Source organism: Lampetra planeri, chromosome 51 (assembly GCF_965212315.1).
Source record: "Lampetra planeri chromosome 51, kcLamPlan1.2.h2, whole genome shotgun sequence".
In the NCBI taxonomy this organism is placed as follows: domain Eukaryota; kingdom Metazoa; phylum Chordata; class Hyperoartia; order Petromyzontiformes; family Petromyzontidae; genus Lampetra; species Lampetra planeri.
In genome coordinates, this window is record NC_136157.1 from 564,947 (window position 1) to 584,926 (window position 19,980).

Here is a 19,980-nt window from a genome sequence, read left to right on the forward strand (position 1 = left end):
TCTCCGTGCGAGTCCCAGGCTCTGGAAGCTGTCGGTGTGTGAGTGTGCAAGTGAGCGTGTGTTTGCGAGGTGAGCGTGTGCGAGTGAGTGAGCGTGTGCGAGTGAGCGTGTGCGAGTGAGCGTGTGCGAGTGAGCGTGTGCGAGTGTGCGAGTGTGCGAGTGAGCGTGTGCGAGTGTGCGTGCGCGAGTGAGCGTGCGCGAGCGCGCGAGTGCGCGTGCGCGCGAGTGCGCGTGCGCGCGAGTGAGCGTGTGCGAGTGCGCGAGTGAGCGTGTGCGCGAGTGAGCGTGCGCGAGTGAGCGTGCGCGAGTGTGCGAGTGTGCGTGTGCGAGTGTGCGAGTGTGCGTGTGCGAGTGTGCGTGTGCGAGTGTGCGTGTGCGAGTGTGCGAGTGAGCGTGTGCGAGTGTGCGAGTGTGCGAGTGAGCGTGTGCGAGTGTGCGAGTGTGCGAGTGTGCGAGTGAGCGTGTGCGAGTGTGCGAGTGAGCGTGTGCGAGTGTGCGTGTGCGAGTGTGCGAGTGAGCGTGTGCGAGTGTGCGAGTGAGCGTGTGCGAGTGTGCGAGTGTGCGAGTGAGCGTGTGCGAGTGTGCGAGTGTGCGAGTGTGCGAGTGAGCGTGTGCGAGTGTGCGAGTGAGCGTGTGCGAGTGTGCGTGTGCGAGTGTGCGAGTGAGCGTGTGCGAGTGTGCGAGTGAGCGTGTGCGAGTGAGCGTGTGCGAGTGAGCGTGTGCGAGTGAGCGTGTGCGAGTGAGCGTGTGCGAGTGTGCGAGTGAGCGTGTGCGAGTGAGCGTGTGCGAGTGAGCGTGTGCGAGTGAACGAGCGTTAGCGTGCGTGAGCGAGAGTGTGTCCATTCCTGCTGTGAGCCACTGCTGCCAGGGCTGAGACGGCGACCCCCCAATATCGTCTCTGCGGTTGGGCCCCCCCTCCCGGCCGGAGCGCCAGAGGGCATCGACTGACTCCGCTGGGGCTCCCCGAGAGCTCTCCGAGGTCTCCCCGAGAGCTGCCTCGGGGCTCCCCGAGGGCACCCCGAGGACGACTCGATGGCTCGACCGAGGGCTTGCCCGCACTCCGCATTGCCGTGGCGTTGGGGAGAGAGCGTGGGTGGGCAGGGATTCCAAGCTCAGCCCAGAGCCGGCATAGTTACCTGGTGACATCACCACTTTCACCCCCCCGTCTCACTCTCTACCTGAGTCTCTCTCTCTCACTCCCCTGTCTCACTCTCTACCTGAGTGTCTCTCTCTCACTCACTCCCCTTTCTCACTCTCTACCTGAGTCTCTCTCTCACTCACTCCCCTGTCTCACTCTCACTCACTTCCTCTGTCTCACTCTCTACCTGAGTGTCTGAGTGTCTCTCTCCCACCACCCCCTCCTCCCCCTCCCCTCATCCCCCTAGCCCAGGTGACTCCACCGTCACCACTGCTCCTCCCACTCCTCTCCTCCAGTCCTTGTCGCAATTGAGAGAGAGAGAGGGGGAGAGAGAGGGAGGGGAGAATGCGCTCACTCTCCCCCTCCCTTCCGCTCCCTCCCCGTGGGGAGAGTGAGAGCGTGGGGTGGGAGGGAGGACACATGCAGTAGGAGAGAGGGAAGAGTGAGAAAGAAAGAGGTGTAGGGAGAGAGAGTCAGAGAGAGGTGGAAGAGAGAAAATAATCGAGGGAGAGAGATCAAAAGAGAGGGCGGGGGAGTGCGAGGGAGCTCCGTGGAGCTCGCCTGTTCTGCGTACGGTGCTGGAGGTTTCCTCCGCTCCGTTGTCTCTGCTCCGTTGTCTCCGCCTCGCTGTCTCTGCCGTCGCAATGGACGCACGGTGGTTGGAGCGAGCCGCCTCGCTCTGCGGACTCTGCCCCAGCACCGCGGGTAGGACTCACAGACACGCGGACTCACATACACGCGGACTCACAGACTCACGGACACGCAGACCCATACGGACACGCAGGTCGACCGTTTGACGAATGGACAGGACAGGCAAGTGAACTACGTACACGCACACAGACAGCCAGACGGATACATAAACGGAAGGACCAATGGATGGGTTGATGGAGAGACACAGGGACACGTTATGGGTGGACGGACAAACTCACGCGCAAATCGATGGACACATTGATGGACGGGCGCACAGTGATGCACATGGACGGATCGCACTGATGGACATGCGGACAGATCGAAGCGCAGACGAATGAGTGGTCAAACACAAGGACGTGTGCATTGACACATTGACAGATGTAGCGGCACACCGATATACTTACCGCACACACAGACAGACGCACAGACAGAGACGGACAGATAGACACCCAAATGGACATACACAAAAGACAAAGACGCAGCAGCACACAAAATTGTCGGGGAAAGTGCTGTTAGCGAGCACCCATGAAGGCCAGCATCGCACACGTGGTAGTGGGTGGCCAGCACTATGCCCGGCTGCCTTTGTCTCCCCAGTGGCGATGTTTACACACCGCACCAGGTACTCATTTGAGGCTGAGACGACCTAGGGGAGGCCCAGGACTGTTCCAGATATTCGTCACCGATGTTGGCCTTGAGCGGAAATCGAACTCGAGCGCGCTCACCCCTACTATACACATGTACACACACACGCGTGCACACACACGCGTGCACATATACACGTGCACACACGTACACACACACACGTACACATACACGTACATACGCACAATGAACCCACATCTCCCTGATGCAGCGAGCGGAAAGCGTGGAGACCCCATAATTAGGGACCCCTCCACCCTTGCCCCCTTTGTATCCCGTCTGCACCCCCTCGCCACCCCACGCCGTGCTCTCTTCGAGACATCGGCCAGCAGCATCATCATCATCTTCTTGTGTTTAACCAACGCCTCACTCGGCTCATGAGACCCGGGCTGAGATGGGTACCAGCACTTGCCCCAACAGTCTGTTCAAACTACACGGGAGGATCTTTGTCTTTGTGTCAGTGTGTACACGCTGACAGCACTTGCCCCAAACAGTCTGTGTGCGGACTACACGGGGGTTCTTTGTCTTTGTGTATGTGAGTGAGTGGGGAACGGTGGCACCGTGGTGAGCGGATTGCGCGATGGATGAGGCGAGCCGGGGGTTCAATCACTGGGACACGGCCATCGCCATCGCCGTCGTCGTCGGGGAATGACATCTGGGAACCGAGAGGCGGGAGAGGGAGGAGAGGGAGTGATTGAGGGAGAGACAAAGAGAGAGGGGGGAGAGAGAGGGGGCTGGTGGTGATGGAGAGAGAAGTGAGTGGAGAGGGTGGTGAGGGAGAGGGGGAGTAGGAAGCCGATGAGGTTGGAGAGGGGGGGGTAGAGGAGGAGGTAGCAGGTTGAGGGCCCGGGGTGGCTGCCCGAGTGAGTGGGTGAGGAGCGGGCGTGGAGTGGTTGCTGTGAGCCAGCGTCTGGCCCCTCAGCATCGCCACGGGGAGCGGAGAGATGGTGAGGGGAGAAATGGTGAGGTGAGAGATGGTGAGGGGAGAGATGGTGAGGGGAAAGATGATGGTGAGGTGAGAGATGGTGAGGGGAGTGATGGTGAGGGGAGAGATGGTGAGGGGAGAGATGGTGAGGGGAGTGATGGTGAGGGGAGAGATGGTGAGGTGAGAGATGGTGAGGAGAGAGATGGTGAGGGGAGAGATGGTGAGGGGAGAGATGGCGAGGGGAGAGATGGTGAGGGGAGAGATGGTGAGGGCAGAGATGGTGAGGGGAGAGATGGTGAGGGGAGAGATGGTGAGGGGAGAGATGGTGAGGGGAGAGATGGTGAGGGGAGAGATGGTGATGGGAGAGATGGTGAGGGGAGAGATGGTGAGGGGAGAGATGGTGAGGGGAGAGATGGTGAGGGGAGAGATGGTGGTGAGGTGAGAGGTGGTGAGGTGAGAGATGGTGAGGGGAGTGATGGTGAGGGGAGAGATGGTGAGGGGAGTGATGGTGAGGGGAGAGATGGTGAGGTGAGAGATGGTGAGGGGAGAGATGGTGAGGGGAGTGATGGTGAGGGGAGAGATGGTGAGGGGAGTGATGGTGAGGGGAGAGATGGTGAGGGGAGTGATGGTGAGGGGAGAGATGGTGAGGTGAGAGATGGTGAGGGGAGAGATGGTGAGGGGAGTGATGGTGAGGGGAGAGATGGTGAGGGGAGTGATGGTGAGGGGAGAGATGGTGAAGGGAGTGATGGTGAGGGGAGAGATGGTGAGGAGAGAGATGGTGAGGGGAGAGATGGTGATGGGAGAGATGGTGAGGGGAGAGATGGTGACGGGAGAGATTGTGAGGGGAGAGATTGTGAGGGGAGAGATGGTGAGGGGAGAGATGGTGAGGGGAGAGATGGTGAGGGGAGTGATGGTGAGGGGAGAGATGGTGAGGGGAGAGATGGTGAGGGGAGAGATGGTGAGGGGAAAGATGATGGTGAGGTGAGAGATGGTGAGGGGAGTGATGGTGAGGGGAGAGATGGTGAGGGGAGAGATGGTGAGGGGAGTGATGGTGAGGGGAGAGATGGTGAGGTGAGAGATGGTGAGGAGAGAGATGGTGAGGGGAGAGATGGTGAGGGGAGAGATGGCGAGGGGAGAGATGGTGAGGGGAGAGATGGTGAGGGCAGAGATGGTGAGGGGAGAGATGGTGAGGGGAGAGATGGTGAGGGGAGAGATGGTGAGGGGAGAGATGGTGAGGGGAGAGATGGTGATGGGAGAGATGGTGAGGGTAGAGATGGTGAGGGGAGAGATGGTGAGGGGAGAGATGGTGAGGGGAGAGATGGTGGTGAGGTGAGAGGTGGTGAGGTGAGAGATGGTGAGGGGAGTGATGGTGAGGGGAGAGATGGTGAGGGGAGTGATGGTGAGGGGAGAGATGGTGAGGTGAGAGATGGTGAGGGGAGAGATGGTGAGGGGAGTGATGGTGAGGGGAGAGATGGTGAGGGGAGTGATGGTGAGGGGAGAGATGGTGAGGGGAGTGATGGTGAGGGGAGAGATGGTGAGGTGAGAGATGGTGAGGGGAGAGATGGTGAGGGGAGTGATGGTGAGGGGAGAGATGGTGAGGGGAGTGATGGTGAGGGGAGAGATGGTGAAGGGAGTGATGGTGAGGGGAGAGATGGTGAGGAGAGAGATGGTGAGGGGAGAGATGGTGATGGGAGAGATGGTGAGGGGAGAGATGGTGACGGGAGAGATTGTGAGGGGAGAGATTGTGAGGGGAGAGATGGTGAGGGGAGAGATGGTGAGGGGAGAGATGGTGAGGGGAGTGATGGTGAGGGGAGTGATGGTGAGGGGAGAGATGGTGAGGGGAGAGATGGTGAGGGGAGAGATGGTGAGGGGAGCAGAAGTTGAATACAATGTGAGGGAGAGGTGTTGAGAAGGTCAGGTGCAAGATGAGGGAAGGTGAGCAGAGGTGAGGGGGTGTACAGTGAGCACAGGGATCCATCACGGTTGCTTAGCAACGACATGCTGGTTTCCATGGCAATGCAGGTAGCGGAGCGTATCAGACTGAGGGGACGGGGGAGGGGCCGCTCACATTGATTAAATACATACACATACACGTGTGTGAATACGTGTGTGTGTGAATACTTGTGTGTATGTGTGTGTATGTATGCGTGTGTGTGTGTGTGTCTGTATGCGTGTGTGTGTGTGTCTGTATGCGTGTGTGTGTAGCGTTTAGCGCACTGCACTACAAATCCCGATACCCGAGTCCGATTCCCACTTATGGCCAACACCGGTGACGATTATCTGAACCGGTCCTGTGCCTCCCCTAGGTCGACTCAACCTCAAATGAGTACCTGGTGCGGTGTGTAAACATCGCCACTGGGGAGACAAAGGCGGCCGGGCATGGTACTGGCCACCCACCCCCTCGTGTGCCGTGCCGGCCTTCATGGGTGTTGGTTAACAGCACTTGCCCCAACAGACTGTTAAGGCTATACTGGGGGATCTTTGTCTTTGTGTGTATACGTGTGTATACGTGTGTCTGCGTGTGTGTGCGTGTGTATACGTGTGTGTGTGTATACGCGTGTGTGTGCGTGTGAACAGGAGCGGCAGGCGAGTGCATGGGGAGGAGTGGAGTGAGATGAGAGGGGAGAGGTAGAAGAGAGGAGAGGGATAATTTTTACATGAATTGTGCAAAGGAGACACTGTTCTGTTAAACCTGAGGGAGTCTCCAAGTGAGCGAGAGAGACACGTGGTCTCCATGGCTCAGAGAGAGAGAGAGAGACACGTGGTCTCCATGGCTAAGAGAGAGAGAGAGAGAGACGTGGTCTCCATGGCTCAGAGAGAGAGAGAGACACGTGGTCTCCATGGCTCAGAGAGAGAGAGACACGTGGTCTCCATGGCTCAGAGAGAGATAGAGACACGTGGTCTCCATGGCTCAGAGAGAGAGAGAGACACGTGGTCTCCATGGCTCAGAGAGAGAGAGAGAGACACGTGCTCTCGATGGCTCAGAGAGAGAGAGGGACACGTGGTCTCCATGGCTCAGAGAGAGAGAGAGACACAGGGTCTCCATTGCTCAGAGAGAGAGAGAAAGACACGTGGTCTCCATGGCTCAGAGAGAGAGGGACACGTGGTTTCCATGGCTCAGAGAGAGAGACACGTGCTCTCCATGGCTCAGAGAGGGAGAGAGACACGTGGTCTCCATGGCTCAGAGAGAGAGAGACACAGGGTCTCCAACTCTCCATGGCTCAGAGAGAGAGAGAGAGACACGTGGGGTCCATGGCTGAGAGAGAGAGAGAGACACGGGGTCTCCATGGCTCAGAGAGAGAGAGAGAGACAGGGTCTCCAACTCTCCATGGCTCAGAGAGAGAGAGACACGGGGTCTCCATGGCTCAGAGAGAGAGAGAGGGACACGGGGTCTCCATGGCTCAGAGAGAGAGAGAGAGACACGGGGTCTCCATGGCTCCGAGAGAGAGAGACGGGGTCTCCATGGCTCAGAGAGAGAGAAAGACACGGGGTCTCCATGGCTCAGAGAGAGAGAGAGAGACACGGGGTCTCCATGGCTCAGAGAGAGACACACAGGGTCTCCAACTCTTCATCGCTCAGAGAGAGAGAGAGACGCGTGGTCTCCATGGCTCAGAAAGAGAGACACACGGGGTCTCCATGGCTCAGAGAGAGAGAGAGAGACACGTGGTCTCCATGGCTCAGAGAGAGAGAGAGACACGTGCTCTCCATGGCTCAGAGAGAGAGAGAGACACGGGGTCTCTATGGCTCAGAGAGAGAGAGAGAGACACACGGGGTCTCCATGGCTCAGAGAGAGAGAGACACACACGGGGTCTCCATGGCTCAGAGAGAGAGAGAGACACGGGGTCTCCATGGCTCAGAGAGAGAGAGAGAGACACGTGCTCTCCATTGCTCAGAGAGAGAGAGACGCATGATCTCCATGGCTCGCATTTGCTCCGAGCCAAGGCATGAGGTCATGGAGAGTCTGTCATTGAGGCTGGTCTCTCCCTGTGTGTGGGCGAGCGTGAATTACGCGCCTGGGACTGTGTGAGGAGCGTGTGAGCGTGTGCGCATGTGTGGTTTTTGCACTGGTCTGCATGCGTGTATGTGCGAGTTTTAGGGGATGCGATTGTGTAGGGCGCCACGGTGGCGAGATGTTAACTACCTCGCCTGCTATACAGGAGTTTGTGGGTTCGATCCCGACCCTGACGCCTGCTGCATATTTGGAGTTTCAGTGTCTCTCCCCGTGGTCAAATGGATTTTTCCCTCCACATTTAGAGTTGACGTCACGTGTTCAGAGTATTTGGATGCTATACATTTCCAGATGATGATGATGACAAGCGTCTAAGTTGAGCTGTAGTTTGTGATAGCCAGGTCGCCTCTGAAAAACAGCTACATAGCTCAGTGGGGCCTTATCTGGTAAAATCAAAGATAGTTTCGTTTTTAGTTTAATGTACCTTGAGGAATGACAGTGTTGTGGTCAGCGCACTCAGCTATAAAGCCACTTACGACCAACATCGGTGACAAATCACTGAACCGGTCAACGTTACTCATGGCCACCACCTTTGACGATTATCTGAATTGGTCTTGGGCATCCCCTAGATCAACTGGGCCTCAAACGAGTACCCGGTGTGGTTGTGTAGACATCAGTGTTGCGGAGACAAAAGTATGCCGGGCGTGGTTTTGGCATCCACCCCCTGGCGGCTGGCTCATGCAGCCCCCAAGCCCTGCCACCGCATGCCCAAAGCAGTTTCGGTTTGTCTGGATCGAGGCGGCTAATTGGGCACGGCATGGGCTAGAGCAGCGGTCGGCAACTGTTCAAGGAGGAAGAAGAAGATGAAGACGTAGAAGATCGAGAGACGTTTATTTTGGGTTTTTGTCTTCGACCAAAATAGTTGGAGAGCCGCGATGCAGCAGAGCCGTTTGTGACCCCAACAGAGCAGCGTTGGGTTGACAGCAACGACAACAACAACGACGACGACAACGACAATAACGACACACATTGTGACTCAAACTAAATGGGTGATTGAATAACCTGGTGTCTATTTCGTTTACCTCCACTTAGTTATTCTTTGGCTGTTGTACGTTTTGTTGTTGCTACCAAGCCAGTTCATGGTGACCCCATTCCCTGCCATATTTATTCCATTATCTTCACGTTCTATTACGTTTCAGATATTTTTTAAACGAACGGCTGCTGCCCGCAAGGGACAGCCAAAGAGCCGCCAGGGGGCAGCTAAAGAGCCGCCGCGTGCTGACTGCAGGTTGCCTACCCCAGTGCTAGAGAAGAAATGGAACTGATGTGGTCCAGGAATATGTGGAGCTGGTTGGACCTGCTGATGGCTGTTACCAGCGGTGTCAAGATCGGCCTCTGCGGAGGAGAGTCTCCTTTTAAGGAAGCTGCTGGGCAGTCGGAGGCAACAACAACAACAACGGAGGGTAGAGGAGCGACGCTCAGAACAACGAGTGCCGGGCGGGCAGATAGAACGCTGGAAGTTGGCACAGTAGGCAACACAGTCGTTGCATCTGCCAGTCATCTCGGTCAGTACCTTGACCTGCCAGTGAGCCTTCCGCACTTCACGTGGCCTCAACATGCACCTCGCCTGGCACAAGCGCCGTGGTGACGTCACCACCACGAGTAGTGAATGGTGGCTGTTGTTGTTATGTACCATTGTATACAAGTCCATGTGTGTCGTGTGTGGTCGTGCATCGGTTGGCACTCTGCGAGACCAGCGACCCGAGTTCGATTCCCGCTCATGACCAACACCACTGACGATTATCTGAACCGGTCTTGGGCCTCCCCTAGGTCGACTCAGCCTCAAATGAGAACCTGGTGTGGTCTGTAAACATCGCCACTGGGTAGACAAAGGCGGCCGGGCATGGTGCTGGCCACCCACCCCCTCGTGTATCTTTTCGGCCTAACAGCGCTTGCCCAAACAGTCCATGACAAGCTACACGGGGGATCTTTGTCTTTGTTGTATTGTATTGTTTGCCAACCGGTGGCACTGCGGTTGGCTCACTGCACCACAAACCCGCCGACCCAAGTTTAATTCCCGCTCACGTCTGCCATCACCAGTGAGCGTTCCAAACTGCCTTCAACAGCCAGCCTAGGTGCACGCCGCTCCGATTTGTAAGAGCATTTGGCGGTGGGTCACCTTCATGATCTTAGATTAATCCGTTTTCGTAAGCACCTCCGCCACCTGACACGGCTACATAAATGCGGCTGTCAGACCGTGCGCGAGCGCCCAAAATCATCGATCGCCTCCGATTATGAAAACACTCCGAGCGAGTATCGAGTGACTGCAGGTCACGAAGCCGTGCACACACGGCAATTTAATTTGTGCGGTTACGTCAGGCGGGGGAGGGTTTAACAACGCACGCGACCTGAAACAACAGAGAGGGCGCTGAAGTTGGCCAGGGGTCGCGTGGATGGTGTCTGGAGGCGGATGGGAGCACGGTGGAAACTGGCCTCGAGAGAGCGAAAAAGAGCGGCAGCAACGAGAGCGTGGGAGGAGGCTCGGCCACAGCCGACCGCCCGGTGCGGACGCACAGACAGTGTTGGTCTATGGTGCAGTGTTGGTCTGTGGTGCAGTGTTGGTCTGTGGTGCAGTGTTGGTCTGTGGTGCAGTGTTGGTCTGTGGTGCAGTGTTGGTCGATGGTGCAGTGTTGGTCTGTGGTGCAGTGTTGGTCTGTGGTGCAGTGTTTGTCTGTGGTGCAGTGTTGGTCTGTGGTACAGTGTTGGTCTATGGTGCAGTGTTGGTCTATGGTGCAGTGTTGGTCTGTGGTGCAGTGTTGGTCTGTGGTGCAGTGTTGGTCTGTGGTGCAGTGTTGGTCTGTGGTGCAGTGTTGAGCCTATTGTGCAGTGTTGGTCTATGGTGCAGTTTTGGTCTATGGTGCAGTGTTGAGTCTGTGGGTCGTGTTGAAACGCCTCCACCGTCACCCTCGGTCTCATGCTGCGTTCAAACCCGGTCCATCATCACCCTCGGACACGTGTCGGTCACTCTCTTTCTGTGTCTCTCTGTCTCTCTCTGCCTCTCTTTGTCTCTCTGTCCGGCTTGCTGGCTGGGTCAGGCTGCCTGCAGCTGTGCCAGGCGCTGAACGCCTGCGACATGGAAATCGACCAGAGGCTGCTTGACTCGCTGCCTCCGAGCCAGCGCCAGCGGATCGTCAAGCGGCTCCGCTCGGAGCAGCTCCGTGCCTACAACCAGCGAGAGAGGGACCAGCCGCAGCCGCCTCCGCCGTCACCGCCGTCACCGCCGCCGCCACCGCAGCAGTCCCACCAGGAGGTCCCGGCGCTGTCCACGCGAGTCCGCGCGGAACCCACCTTGCCAAATGCCGCCGTTCTCACTTCGATTGCGGCTCTTAGACGGCACTCGGTGCAGGACGATGACGGCAGTGGCAGCGTGGTGCGAGGGGCGGCCGGAGGGCTGGGTGCGACGGTGGCGGCCTCGGCGGCAGCTGCAGCGTCGAGGGGGAGGAGACGCGCCGAGCGGTGGCGCCGCCGAGTGAGGTTCAGCGCTGGCGTCATCGCGCGGGACGCCATCGAGAGGATGGATGACAAGGAAGGTGAGCTGGTGGGGGGGCGGGGGAGCAGGGGGGCGGTAGCGTTCACAATCGCTCAATGGGCAGTGTTGAGTCTATGGGCAGTATTGAGTCTGTGGGCAGTGCTGAGTCTATGAGCAGTGCTGAGTCTATGGGCAGTGTTTAGTTTATGGGCAGTGTTGAGTCTGTCCAGTGTTTAGTCTATGGGCAGTGCTGAGTCTATGGGCAGTGTTTAGTTTATGGACAGTGTTGAGTCTGTCCAGTGTTTAGTCTATGGGCAGTGTTTAGTCTATGGGCAGTGCTGAGTCTATGTGCAGTGCTGAGTCTGTGGGCAGTGTTGAGTATATGGTGCCATGCTGAGTCTATCGGCAGCATTGGGTCTGTGGATAGTATTGAGTTTATGGGCAGTATTGAGTCTGTGGGCAGTGCTGAGTCTATGAGCAGTGCTGAGTCTATGGGCAGTGTTTAGTTTATGGGCAGTGTTGAGTCTGTCCAGTGTTTAGTCTATGGGCAGTGCTGAGTCTATGGGCAGTGCTGAGTCTGTGGGCAGTGCTGAGTCTATGAGCAGTGCTGAGTCTATAGGCAGTGTTTAGTTTATGGGCAGTGTTGAGTCTGTCCAGTGTTTAGTCTATGGGCAGTGTTTAGTCTATGGGCAGTGCTGAGTCTGTGGGCAGTGCTGAGTCTGTGGGCAGTGTTGAGTATATGGTGCCATGCTGAGTCTATCGGCAGCATTGAGTCTGTGGATAGTATTGAGTTTATGGGCAGTATTGTGTCTATGGTGCAGTGCTGAGTCTATGGACAGTATTGGGTCTATGGGCAGTGTTGAGTCTATGGCGCAATGCTGATTATATGGGAAGTATTGAGTGTTCTTGGTTCTTTCGGTAAAGTCACGTAGAAGGGAAGTAATAAAATAATAAAAAATAAAACACAATAAAATAATTCTCACGACGTTTCGGCCACAACGCAAGCAGCCGTCCTCAGGTGAAATCCAGGTCTGTCGAGGCGACAGACCTGGTCTGTCGAGGCGACAGACCTGGTTTTCACCTGAGGACGGCTGCTTGCGTTGTGGCCGAAACGTCGTGAGAATGATTTTATTGTGTTTTATTTTTTATTATTTTATTACTTCCCTTCTACGTGACTTTACCGAAAGAACCAAGAAGATGAATCCCTGCAGTCACGAAAGCTTTAAATCGAAATAAAAAAGTATTGAGTGTGTGAGCAGTGTTGAGTATATGGTGCAGTGCTGAGTCTATGGGCAGCGTTGTGTCTGTGGGCAGTGTTTAGTTTATGGGCAGTATTGAGTCTATGGGTAGTGTTGAGTCTGTGGTCAGTGTTGTGTCTGTGGGCAGTGTTGAGTCTGTGGGCAGTGTTGAGTATATGGGCAGTGTTTGTCTATGCTGCCAGCTGATTCTATCGGCATTATTGAGTCTGTGGGTAGTATTGAGTCCGGGTAATATTGAGTCTGTGGGTAGTTTTGAGTCTGTGGGTAGTATTGACTTTGTGGGCAGTATTGAGTCTCTGGGCAGTCTTGAGTTTGTGGGCACTGCTGACTCTATCTGCAGTGTTGAGTTTGTGGGGAGTGTTGAGTCTGTGGGCAGTGTTGAGTCTGTGGGCAGTGTTGAGTCTGTGGGTAGTATTGAGTCTGTGGGTAGTGTTGAGTCTGTGGGCAGTGTTGAGTCTGTGGGCATTGTTGAGTCTGGGCAGTATTGAGTCTCTGGGCGGTGTTGAGTCTGTGGGCAGTGTTGAGTCTATGGGCAGTGCTGAGTCTATGCACAGTGCTGAGTTGATGGGGCAGATATACAAATACAGACATAACTTCCACCGTGATGATGGGTACAAATTGAGTAATCATTGGAAATATGTTATTAACCATGTAAAAAAATATTTAACTACACATATTTGTACCATCTTATTTGACAGGTACTATTCTACTTTACCGAGTGTTGACATCCCCAGCGTTTAACAGTACTGCCTTTTTTGTATTTGGATTGTCAGCCAACACCGGTTACAACCCCAAGTCGAGGTACACCGATTGTTCTCTTTTAGCCCCCCCCCCAACACGTTCAATTCACTGGCTACCACATTCAGATAAGCCCCCCCTCCCCCTTAACTTGTATTTAAGAGCTTGTCTCTTGGAATTTTTCCTCACTTGTACAGTAAATTTTAGCTGTGACGGTCCCACCTGATGACGGAGACTTGTGTTGCCTCCGAAATGTCGTGATTTATTATTTTATTTCTATTATTATTTCTATTATTTGTATTATTTATTTTTACCTACGTGACTTTATCGAAAACACCTAAGAGTATTTATGGTGCAGTATTGCGTTCATTGGCAGTGCTGGGTCTGTGGGCAGTGCTGACTATCGGCAGTGTTGAGTCTGTGGGCAGTGTTGAGCCTATGGGCAGTGTTGGTCTATGGTCCAGTGCTGAGTCTATGGACAGTATTGAGTTTGTGGGCAGTGCTGAGTCTGTGGGCAGTGCTGACTATCGGCAGTGTTGAGTCTTGTGGGCAATGTTGAGTATATGGGCAATATTGGGTGTGTGCAGTGTTGAGTCTATGGGCAGTGTTGATTATATGGGTAGTCTTGATTTGAAGCTTTCGTGACTGATGGAATCCATACTCTTTGGTTCTTTCGGTAAAGTCACGTAGGTATAAAATACAATAAATCACGACGTTTCGGGCGCAACACAAGCGCCCGTCATCACCTGATGTCGTACGCTTGTGTTGCGTTCGAAACGTCGTGATTCATTTTATTTTATACCTACGTAACTTTATCAAAAGAACCAAGAGTATATATGGGTAGTGTTTAGTCTATGGGCAGTGTTGAGTCTGGGCAGTGCTGAGTCTATGGAAGTGTTGGTCTATGGGGCAGTGCTGAGTCTATGGGCAGTATTGTGTCTGGGCAGTATTCAGTCAGATTGTGGTGATGATGGTGATGATGATGGTAATGGTGGGAATAATGGTAATGGTGGTGATGATCATGGTGATGTTGGAGGTGATGATGATGAGTGTAAGGGTCATTATAATGACGGAATACATTATTATCGGAACGATCTTTGTGATGGCAGTGTTATTGCTGCTGCTGCTAATGAAAGCGATGCTGGTGATGATGAATTGATGCTGCTGATGATGAATGCGATGCTGCTGATGATGAATGTGATGCTGCTGATGATGAATGCGATGCTGATGATGATGAATGTGATGCTGCTGATGGTGAATGTGATGCTGCTGATGATGAATGCGATGCTGATGATGATGAATGTGATGCTGCTGATGATGAATGTGATGCTGCTGATGATGAATGCCATGCTGCTGATGATGAATGTGATGCTGCTGATGGTGAAAGCGGTGCTGCTGATGATTAATGTGATGCTGCTGATGGTGAAAGCGATGCTGCTGATGATGAATGTGATGCTGCTGATGATGAATGCCATGCTGCTGATGATGAATGTGTCGCTGCTGATGATGAATGTGATGCTGCTGATGATGAATGTGTTGCTGCTGATGATGAATGTGATGCTGCTGATGATGAATGTGATGCTGCTGATGATGAATGTGATGCTGCTGATGATGAATGTGTTGCTGCTGATGATGAATGTGATGCTGCTGATGATTAATGTGATGCTGCTGATGATTAATGTGATGCTGCTGATGATGAATGTGATGCTGCTGATGACGAATGCGATGCTGCTGATGATGAATGTGATGCTGCTGATGATGAAAGCGATGCTGCTGATGATGAATGCGATGCTGCTGATGATGAATGCCATGCTGCTGATGATGAATGTGATGCTGCTGATGATGAATGTGATGCTGCTGATGATGAATGTGATGCTGCTGATGATGAATGTGATGCTGCTGATGATGAATGTGATGCTGCTGATGATTAATGTGATGCTGCTGATGATGAATGTGATGCTGCTGCTGATGATGAAAGTAATGCTGCTCATGATGAAAGCGATGCTGCTGATGATGAATGTGATGTTGCTGATGATGAATGTGATGTTGCTAATGATGAATGCGATGCTGCTGATGATGAATACGATGCTGCTGATGATGAATGTGATGCTGCTGATGATGAATGCCATGCTGCTGATGATGAATGTAATGCTGCTGATGACGAATGCGATGCTGCTGATGATGAATGCGATGCTGCTGATGATGAAAGCGATGCTGCTGATGATGAATGCGATGCTGCTGATGATGAATGTGATGCTGCTGATGATGAATGCGATGCTGCTGATGATGAATGCGATGCTGCTGATGATGAATGCGATGCTGCTGATGATGAATGTGATGCTGCTGATGATGAATGTGTTGCTGCTGATGATGAATGTGATGATGCTGATGATGAATGTGATGCTGCTGATGATTAATGTGATGCTGCTGATGATGAATGTGATGCTGCTGATGACGAATGCGATGCTGCTGATGATGAATGTGATGCTGCTGATGATGAAAGCGATGCTACTGATGATGAATGTGATGCTGCTGATGATGAATGTGATGCTGCTGATGATGAATGTGATGCTGCTGATGATGAATGTGATGCTGCTGATGATTAATGTGATGCTGCTGATGATGAATGTGATGCTGCTGATGATGATGAAAGTAATGCTGCTGATGATGAAAGCGATGCTGCTGATGATGAATGTGATGTTGCTGATGATGAATGTGATGTTGCTAATGATGAATGCGATGCTGCTGATGATGAATATGATGCTGCTGATGATGAATGTGATGCTGCTGATGATGAATGCCATGCTGATGATGATGAATGTGATGCTGCTGATGACGAATGCGATGCTGCTGATGATGAATGTGATGCTGCTGATGATGAAAGCGATGCTGCTGATGATGAATGCGATGCTGCTGATGATGAATGCGATGCTGCTGATGATGAATGCGATGCTGCTGATGATGAATGCGATGCTGCTGATGATGAATGCGATGCTGCTGATGATGAAAGCGATGCTGCTGATGACGAATGCAATGCTGCTGATGGTGAATGCCATGCTGCTGATGATGAATGTGATGCTGCTGATGATGAATGTGATGCTGCTGATGATGAATGTGATGCTGCTGATGATGAATGTGTTGCTGCTGATGATGAATGTGATGCTGCTGATGATGAAAGCGATGCTGCTGATGACGAATGCGATGCTGCTGATAGTGAATGCCATGCTGCTGATGATGAATGTGATGCTGCTGATGATTAATGTGATGCTGCTGATGATGAATGTGATGCTGCTGATGATGAATGTGATGCTGCTGATGATGAAAGCGATGCTGCTGAAGATGAATGTGATGCTGCTGATGATGAATGTGATGCTGCTGATGATGAATGTGATGCTGATGATGATTAATGTGATGCTGCTGATGATTAATGTGATGCTGCTGATGATGAATGTGATGCTGCTGATGATGAATGTGATGCTGCTGATGTTGAATGCAATGCTGCTGATGATGAATGTGATGCTGCTGATGATGAATGCGATGCTGCTGATGATGAATGTGATGCTGCTGATGACGAATGCGATGCTGCTGATGATGAATGTGATGCTGCTGATGATGAAAGCGATGCTGCTGATGATGAATGCGATGCTGCTGATGATGAATGCCATGCTGCTGATGATGAATGTGATGCTGCTGATGATGAATGTGATGCTGCTGATGATTAATGTGATGCTGCTGATGATGAATGTGATGCTGCTGCTGATGATGAAAGTAATGCTGCTGATGATGAAAGCGATGATGCTGATGATGAATGTGATGTTGCTGATGATGAATGTGATGCTGCTGATGATGAATGCCATGCTGATGATGATGAATGTAATGCTGCTGATGACGAATGCGATGCTGCTGATGATGAATGTGATGCTGCTGATGATGAAAGCGATGCTGCTGCTGATGAATGCGATGCTGCTGATGATTAATGTGATGCTGCTGATGATTAATGTGATGCTGCTGATGATGAATGTGATGCTGCGGATGATGAAAGTGATGCTGCTGATGATGAAAGCGATGCTGCTGATGATGAATGTGATGCTGCTGATGTTGAATGCAATGCTGCTGATGATGAATGTGATGCTGCTGATGATGAATGCGATGCTGCTGATGATGAATGTGATGCTGCTGATGACGAATGCGATGCTGCTGATGATGAATGTGATGCTGCTGATGATGAAAGCGATGCTGCTGATGATGAATGCGATGCTGCTGATGATGAATGCCATGCTGCTGATGATGAATGTGATGCTGCTGATGATGAATGTGATGCTGCTGATGATTAATGTGATGCTGCTGATGATGAATGTGATGCTGCTGCTGATGATGAAAGTAATGCTGCTGATGATGAAAGCGATGATGCTGATGATGAATGTGATGTTGCTGATGATGAATGTGATGCTGCTGATGATGAATGCCATGCTGATGATGATGAATGTGATGCTGCTGATGACGAATGCGATGCTGCTGATGATGAATGTGATGCTGCTGATGATGAAAGCGATGCTGCTGATGATGAATGCGATGCTGCTGATGATGAATGCGATGCTGCTGATGATGAATGCGATGCTGCTGATGATGAATGCGATGCTGCTGATGATGAATGCGATGCTGCTGATGATGAAAGCGATGCTGCTGATGACGAATGCAATGCTGCTGATGGTGAATGCCATGCTGCTGATGATGAATGTGATGCTGCTGATGATGAATGTGATGCTGCTGATGATGAATGTGATGCTGCTGATGATGAATGTGATGCTGCTGATGATGAAAGCGATGCTGCTGAAGATGAATGTGATGCTGCTGATGATGAATGTGATGCTGCTGATGATGAATGTGATGCTGCTGATGATTAATGTGATGCTGCTGATGATTAATGTGATGCTGCTGATGATGAATGTGATGCTGCGGATGATGAAAGTGATGCTGCTGATGATGAAAGCGATGCTGCTGATGATGAATGTGATGCTGCTGATGTTGAATGCAATGCTGCTGATGATGAATGTGATGCTGCTGATGATGAATGCGATGCTGCTGATGATGAATGCGATGCTGCTGATGACGAATGCGATGCTGCTGATGATGAATGTGATGCTGCTGATGATGAAAGCGATGCTGCTGATGATGAATGCGATGCTGCTGATGATGAATGCCATGCTGCTGATGATGAATGTGATGCTGCTGATGATGAATGTGATGCTGCTGATGATTAATGTGATGCTGCTGATGATGAATGTGATGCTGCTGATGATGAAAGTAATGCTGCTGATGATGAAAGCGATGATGCTGATGATGAATGTGATGTTGCTGATGATGAATGTGATGTTGCTAATGATGAATGCGATGCTGCTGATGATGAATACGATGCTGCTGATGATGAATGTGATGCTGCTGATGATGAATGCCATGCTGCTGATGATGAATGTGATGCTGCTGATGACGAATGCGATGCTGCTGATGATGAATGTGATGCTGCTGATGATGAAAGCGATGCTGCTGATGATGAATGCGATGCTGCCGATGATGAATGTGATGTTGCTGATGATGAATGCGATGCTGCTGATGATGAATGCGATGCTGCTGATGATGAATGCGATGCTGCTGATGATGAATGTGATGCTGCTGATGATGAAAGCGATGCTGCTGATGACGAATGCGATGCTGCTGATGGTGAATGCCATGCTGCTGATGATGAATGTGATGCTGCTGATGATGAATGTGATGCTGCTGATGATGAATGTGATGCTGCTGATGATGAATGTGTTGCTGCTGATGATGAATGTGATGCTGCTGATGATGAATGTGATGCTGCTGATGGTGAAAGCGATGCTGCTGATGATTAATGTGATGCTGCTGATGATGAATGTGATGCTGCTGATGATGAAAGCGATGCTGCTGATGATGAATGCGATGCTGCTGATGATGAATGTGATGCTGCTGATGATGAATGCGATGCTGCTGATGATGAATGCGATGCTGCTGATGATGAATGCGATGCTGCTGATGATGAATGTGATGCTGCTGATGATGAATGTGTTGCTGCTGATGATGAATGTGATGCTGCTGATGATTAATGTGATGCTGCTGATGATGAATGTGATGCTGCTGATGATGAATGTGATGCTGCTGATGATGAAAGCGATGCTGCTGATGATGAAAGCGATGCTGCTGATGATGAATGTGATGCTGCTGATGATGAATGTGATGCTGCTGATGATTAATGTGATGCTGCTGATGATGGATGTGATGCTGCTGCTGATGATGAATGTGATGCTGCTGATGATGAAAGCGATGCTGCTGATGACGAATGCGATGCTGCTGATGGTGAATGCCATGCTGCTGATGATGAATGTGATGCTGCTGATGATTAATGTGATGCTGCTGATGATGAATGTGATGCTGCTGATGATGAATGTGATGCTGCTGATGATGAAAGCGATGCTGCTGAAGATGAATGTGATGCTGCTGATGATGAATGTGATGCTGCTGATGATGAATGTGATGCTGCTGATGATTAATGTGATGCTGCTGATGATTAATGTGATGCTGCTGATGATGAATGTGATGCTGCGGATGATGAAAGTGATGCTGCTGATGATGAAAGCGATGCTGCTGATGATGAATGTGATGCTGCTGATGTTGAATGCAATGCTGCTGATGATGAATGTGATGCTGCCGATGATGAATGCGATGCTGCTGATGATGAATGTGATGCTGCTGATGACGAATGCGATGCTGCTGATGATGAATGTGATGCTGCTGATGATGAAAGCGATGCTGCTGATGATGAATGTGATGCTGCTGATGATGAATGCCATGCTGCTGATGATGAATGTGATGTTGTTGATGATGAATGTGATGCTGCTGATGATGAATGTGATGCTGCTGATGATGAATGTGATGCTGCTGATGATTAATGTGATGCTGCTGATGATGAATGTGATGCTGCTGCTGATGATGAAAGTAATGCTGCTGATGATGAAAGCGATGATGCTGATGATGAATGTGATGTTGCTGATGATGAATGTGATGTTGCTAATGATGAATGCGATGCTGCTGATGATG

At 51.8% G+C, this 19,980-nt stretch overlaps 1 protein-coding gene across 1 annotated transcript in view; it reads left to right on the forward strand.

The window, feature by feature from the left end:
* The first annotated feature begins 222 nt into the window (after positions 1 to 222).
* Positions 223 to 19,980, forward strand: part of LOC144734441 (unconventional myosin-XVI-like) — a 135,658-nt gene continuing 115,900 nt past the window's right edge. Inside the window, exons 1-2 of the mRNA XM_078616630.1 lie at positions 223 to 1,843; positions 10,437 to 10,931. Of these exons, the coding sequence (XP_078472756.1) occupies positions 1,783 to 1,843; positions 10,437 to 10,931 (556 nt within the window). The 5' untranslated portion in view covers positions 223 to 1,782. The remainder of the gene's footprint in view (positions 1,844 to 10,436; positions 10,932 to 19,980) is intronic.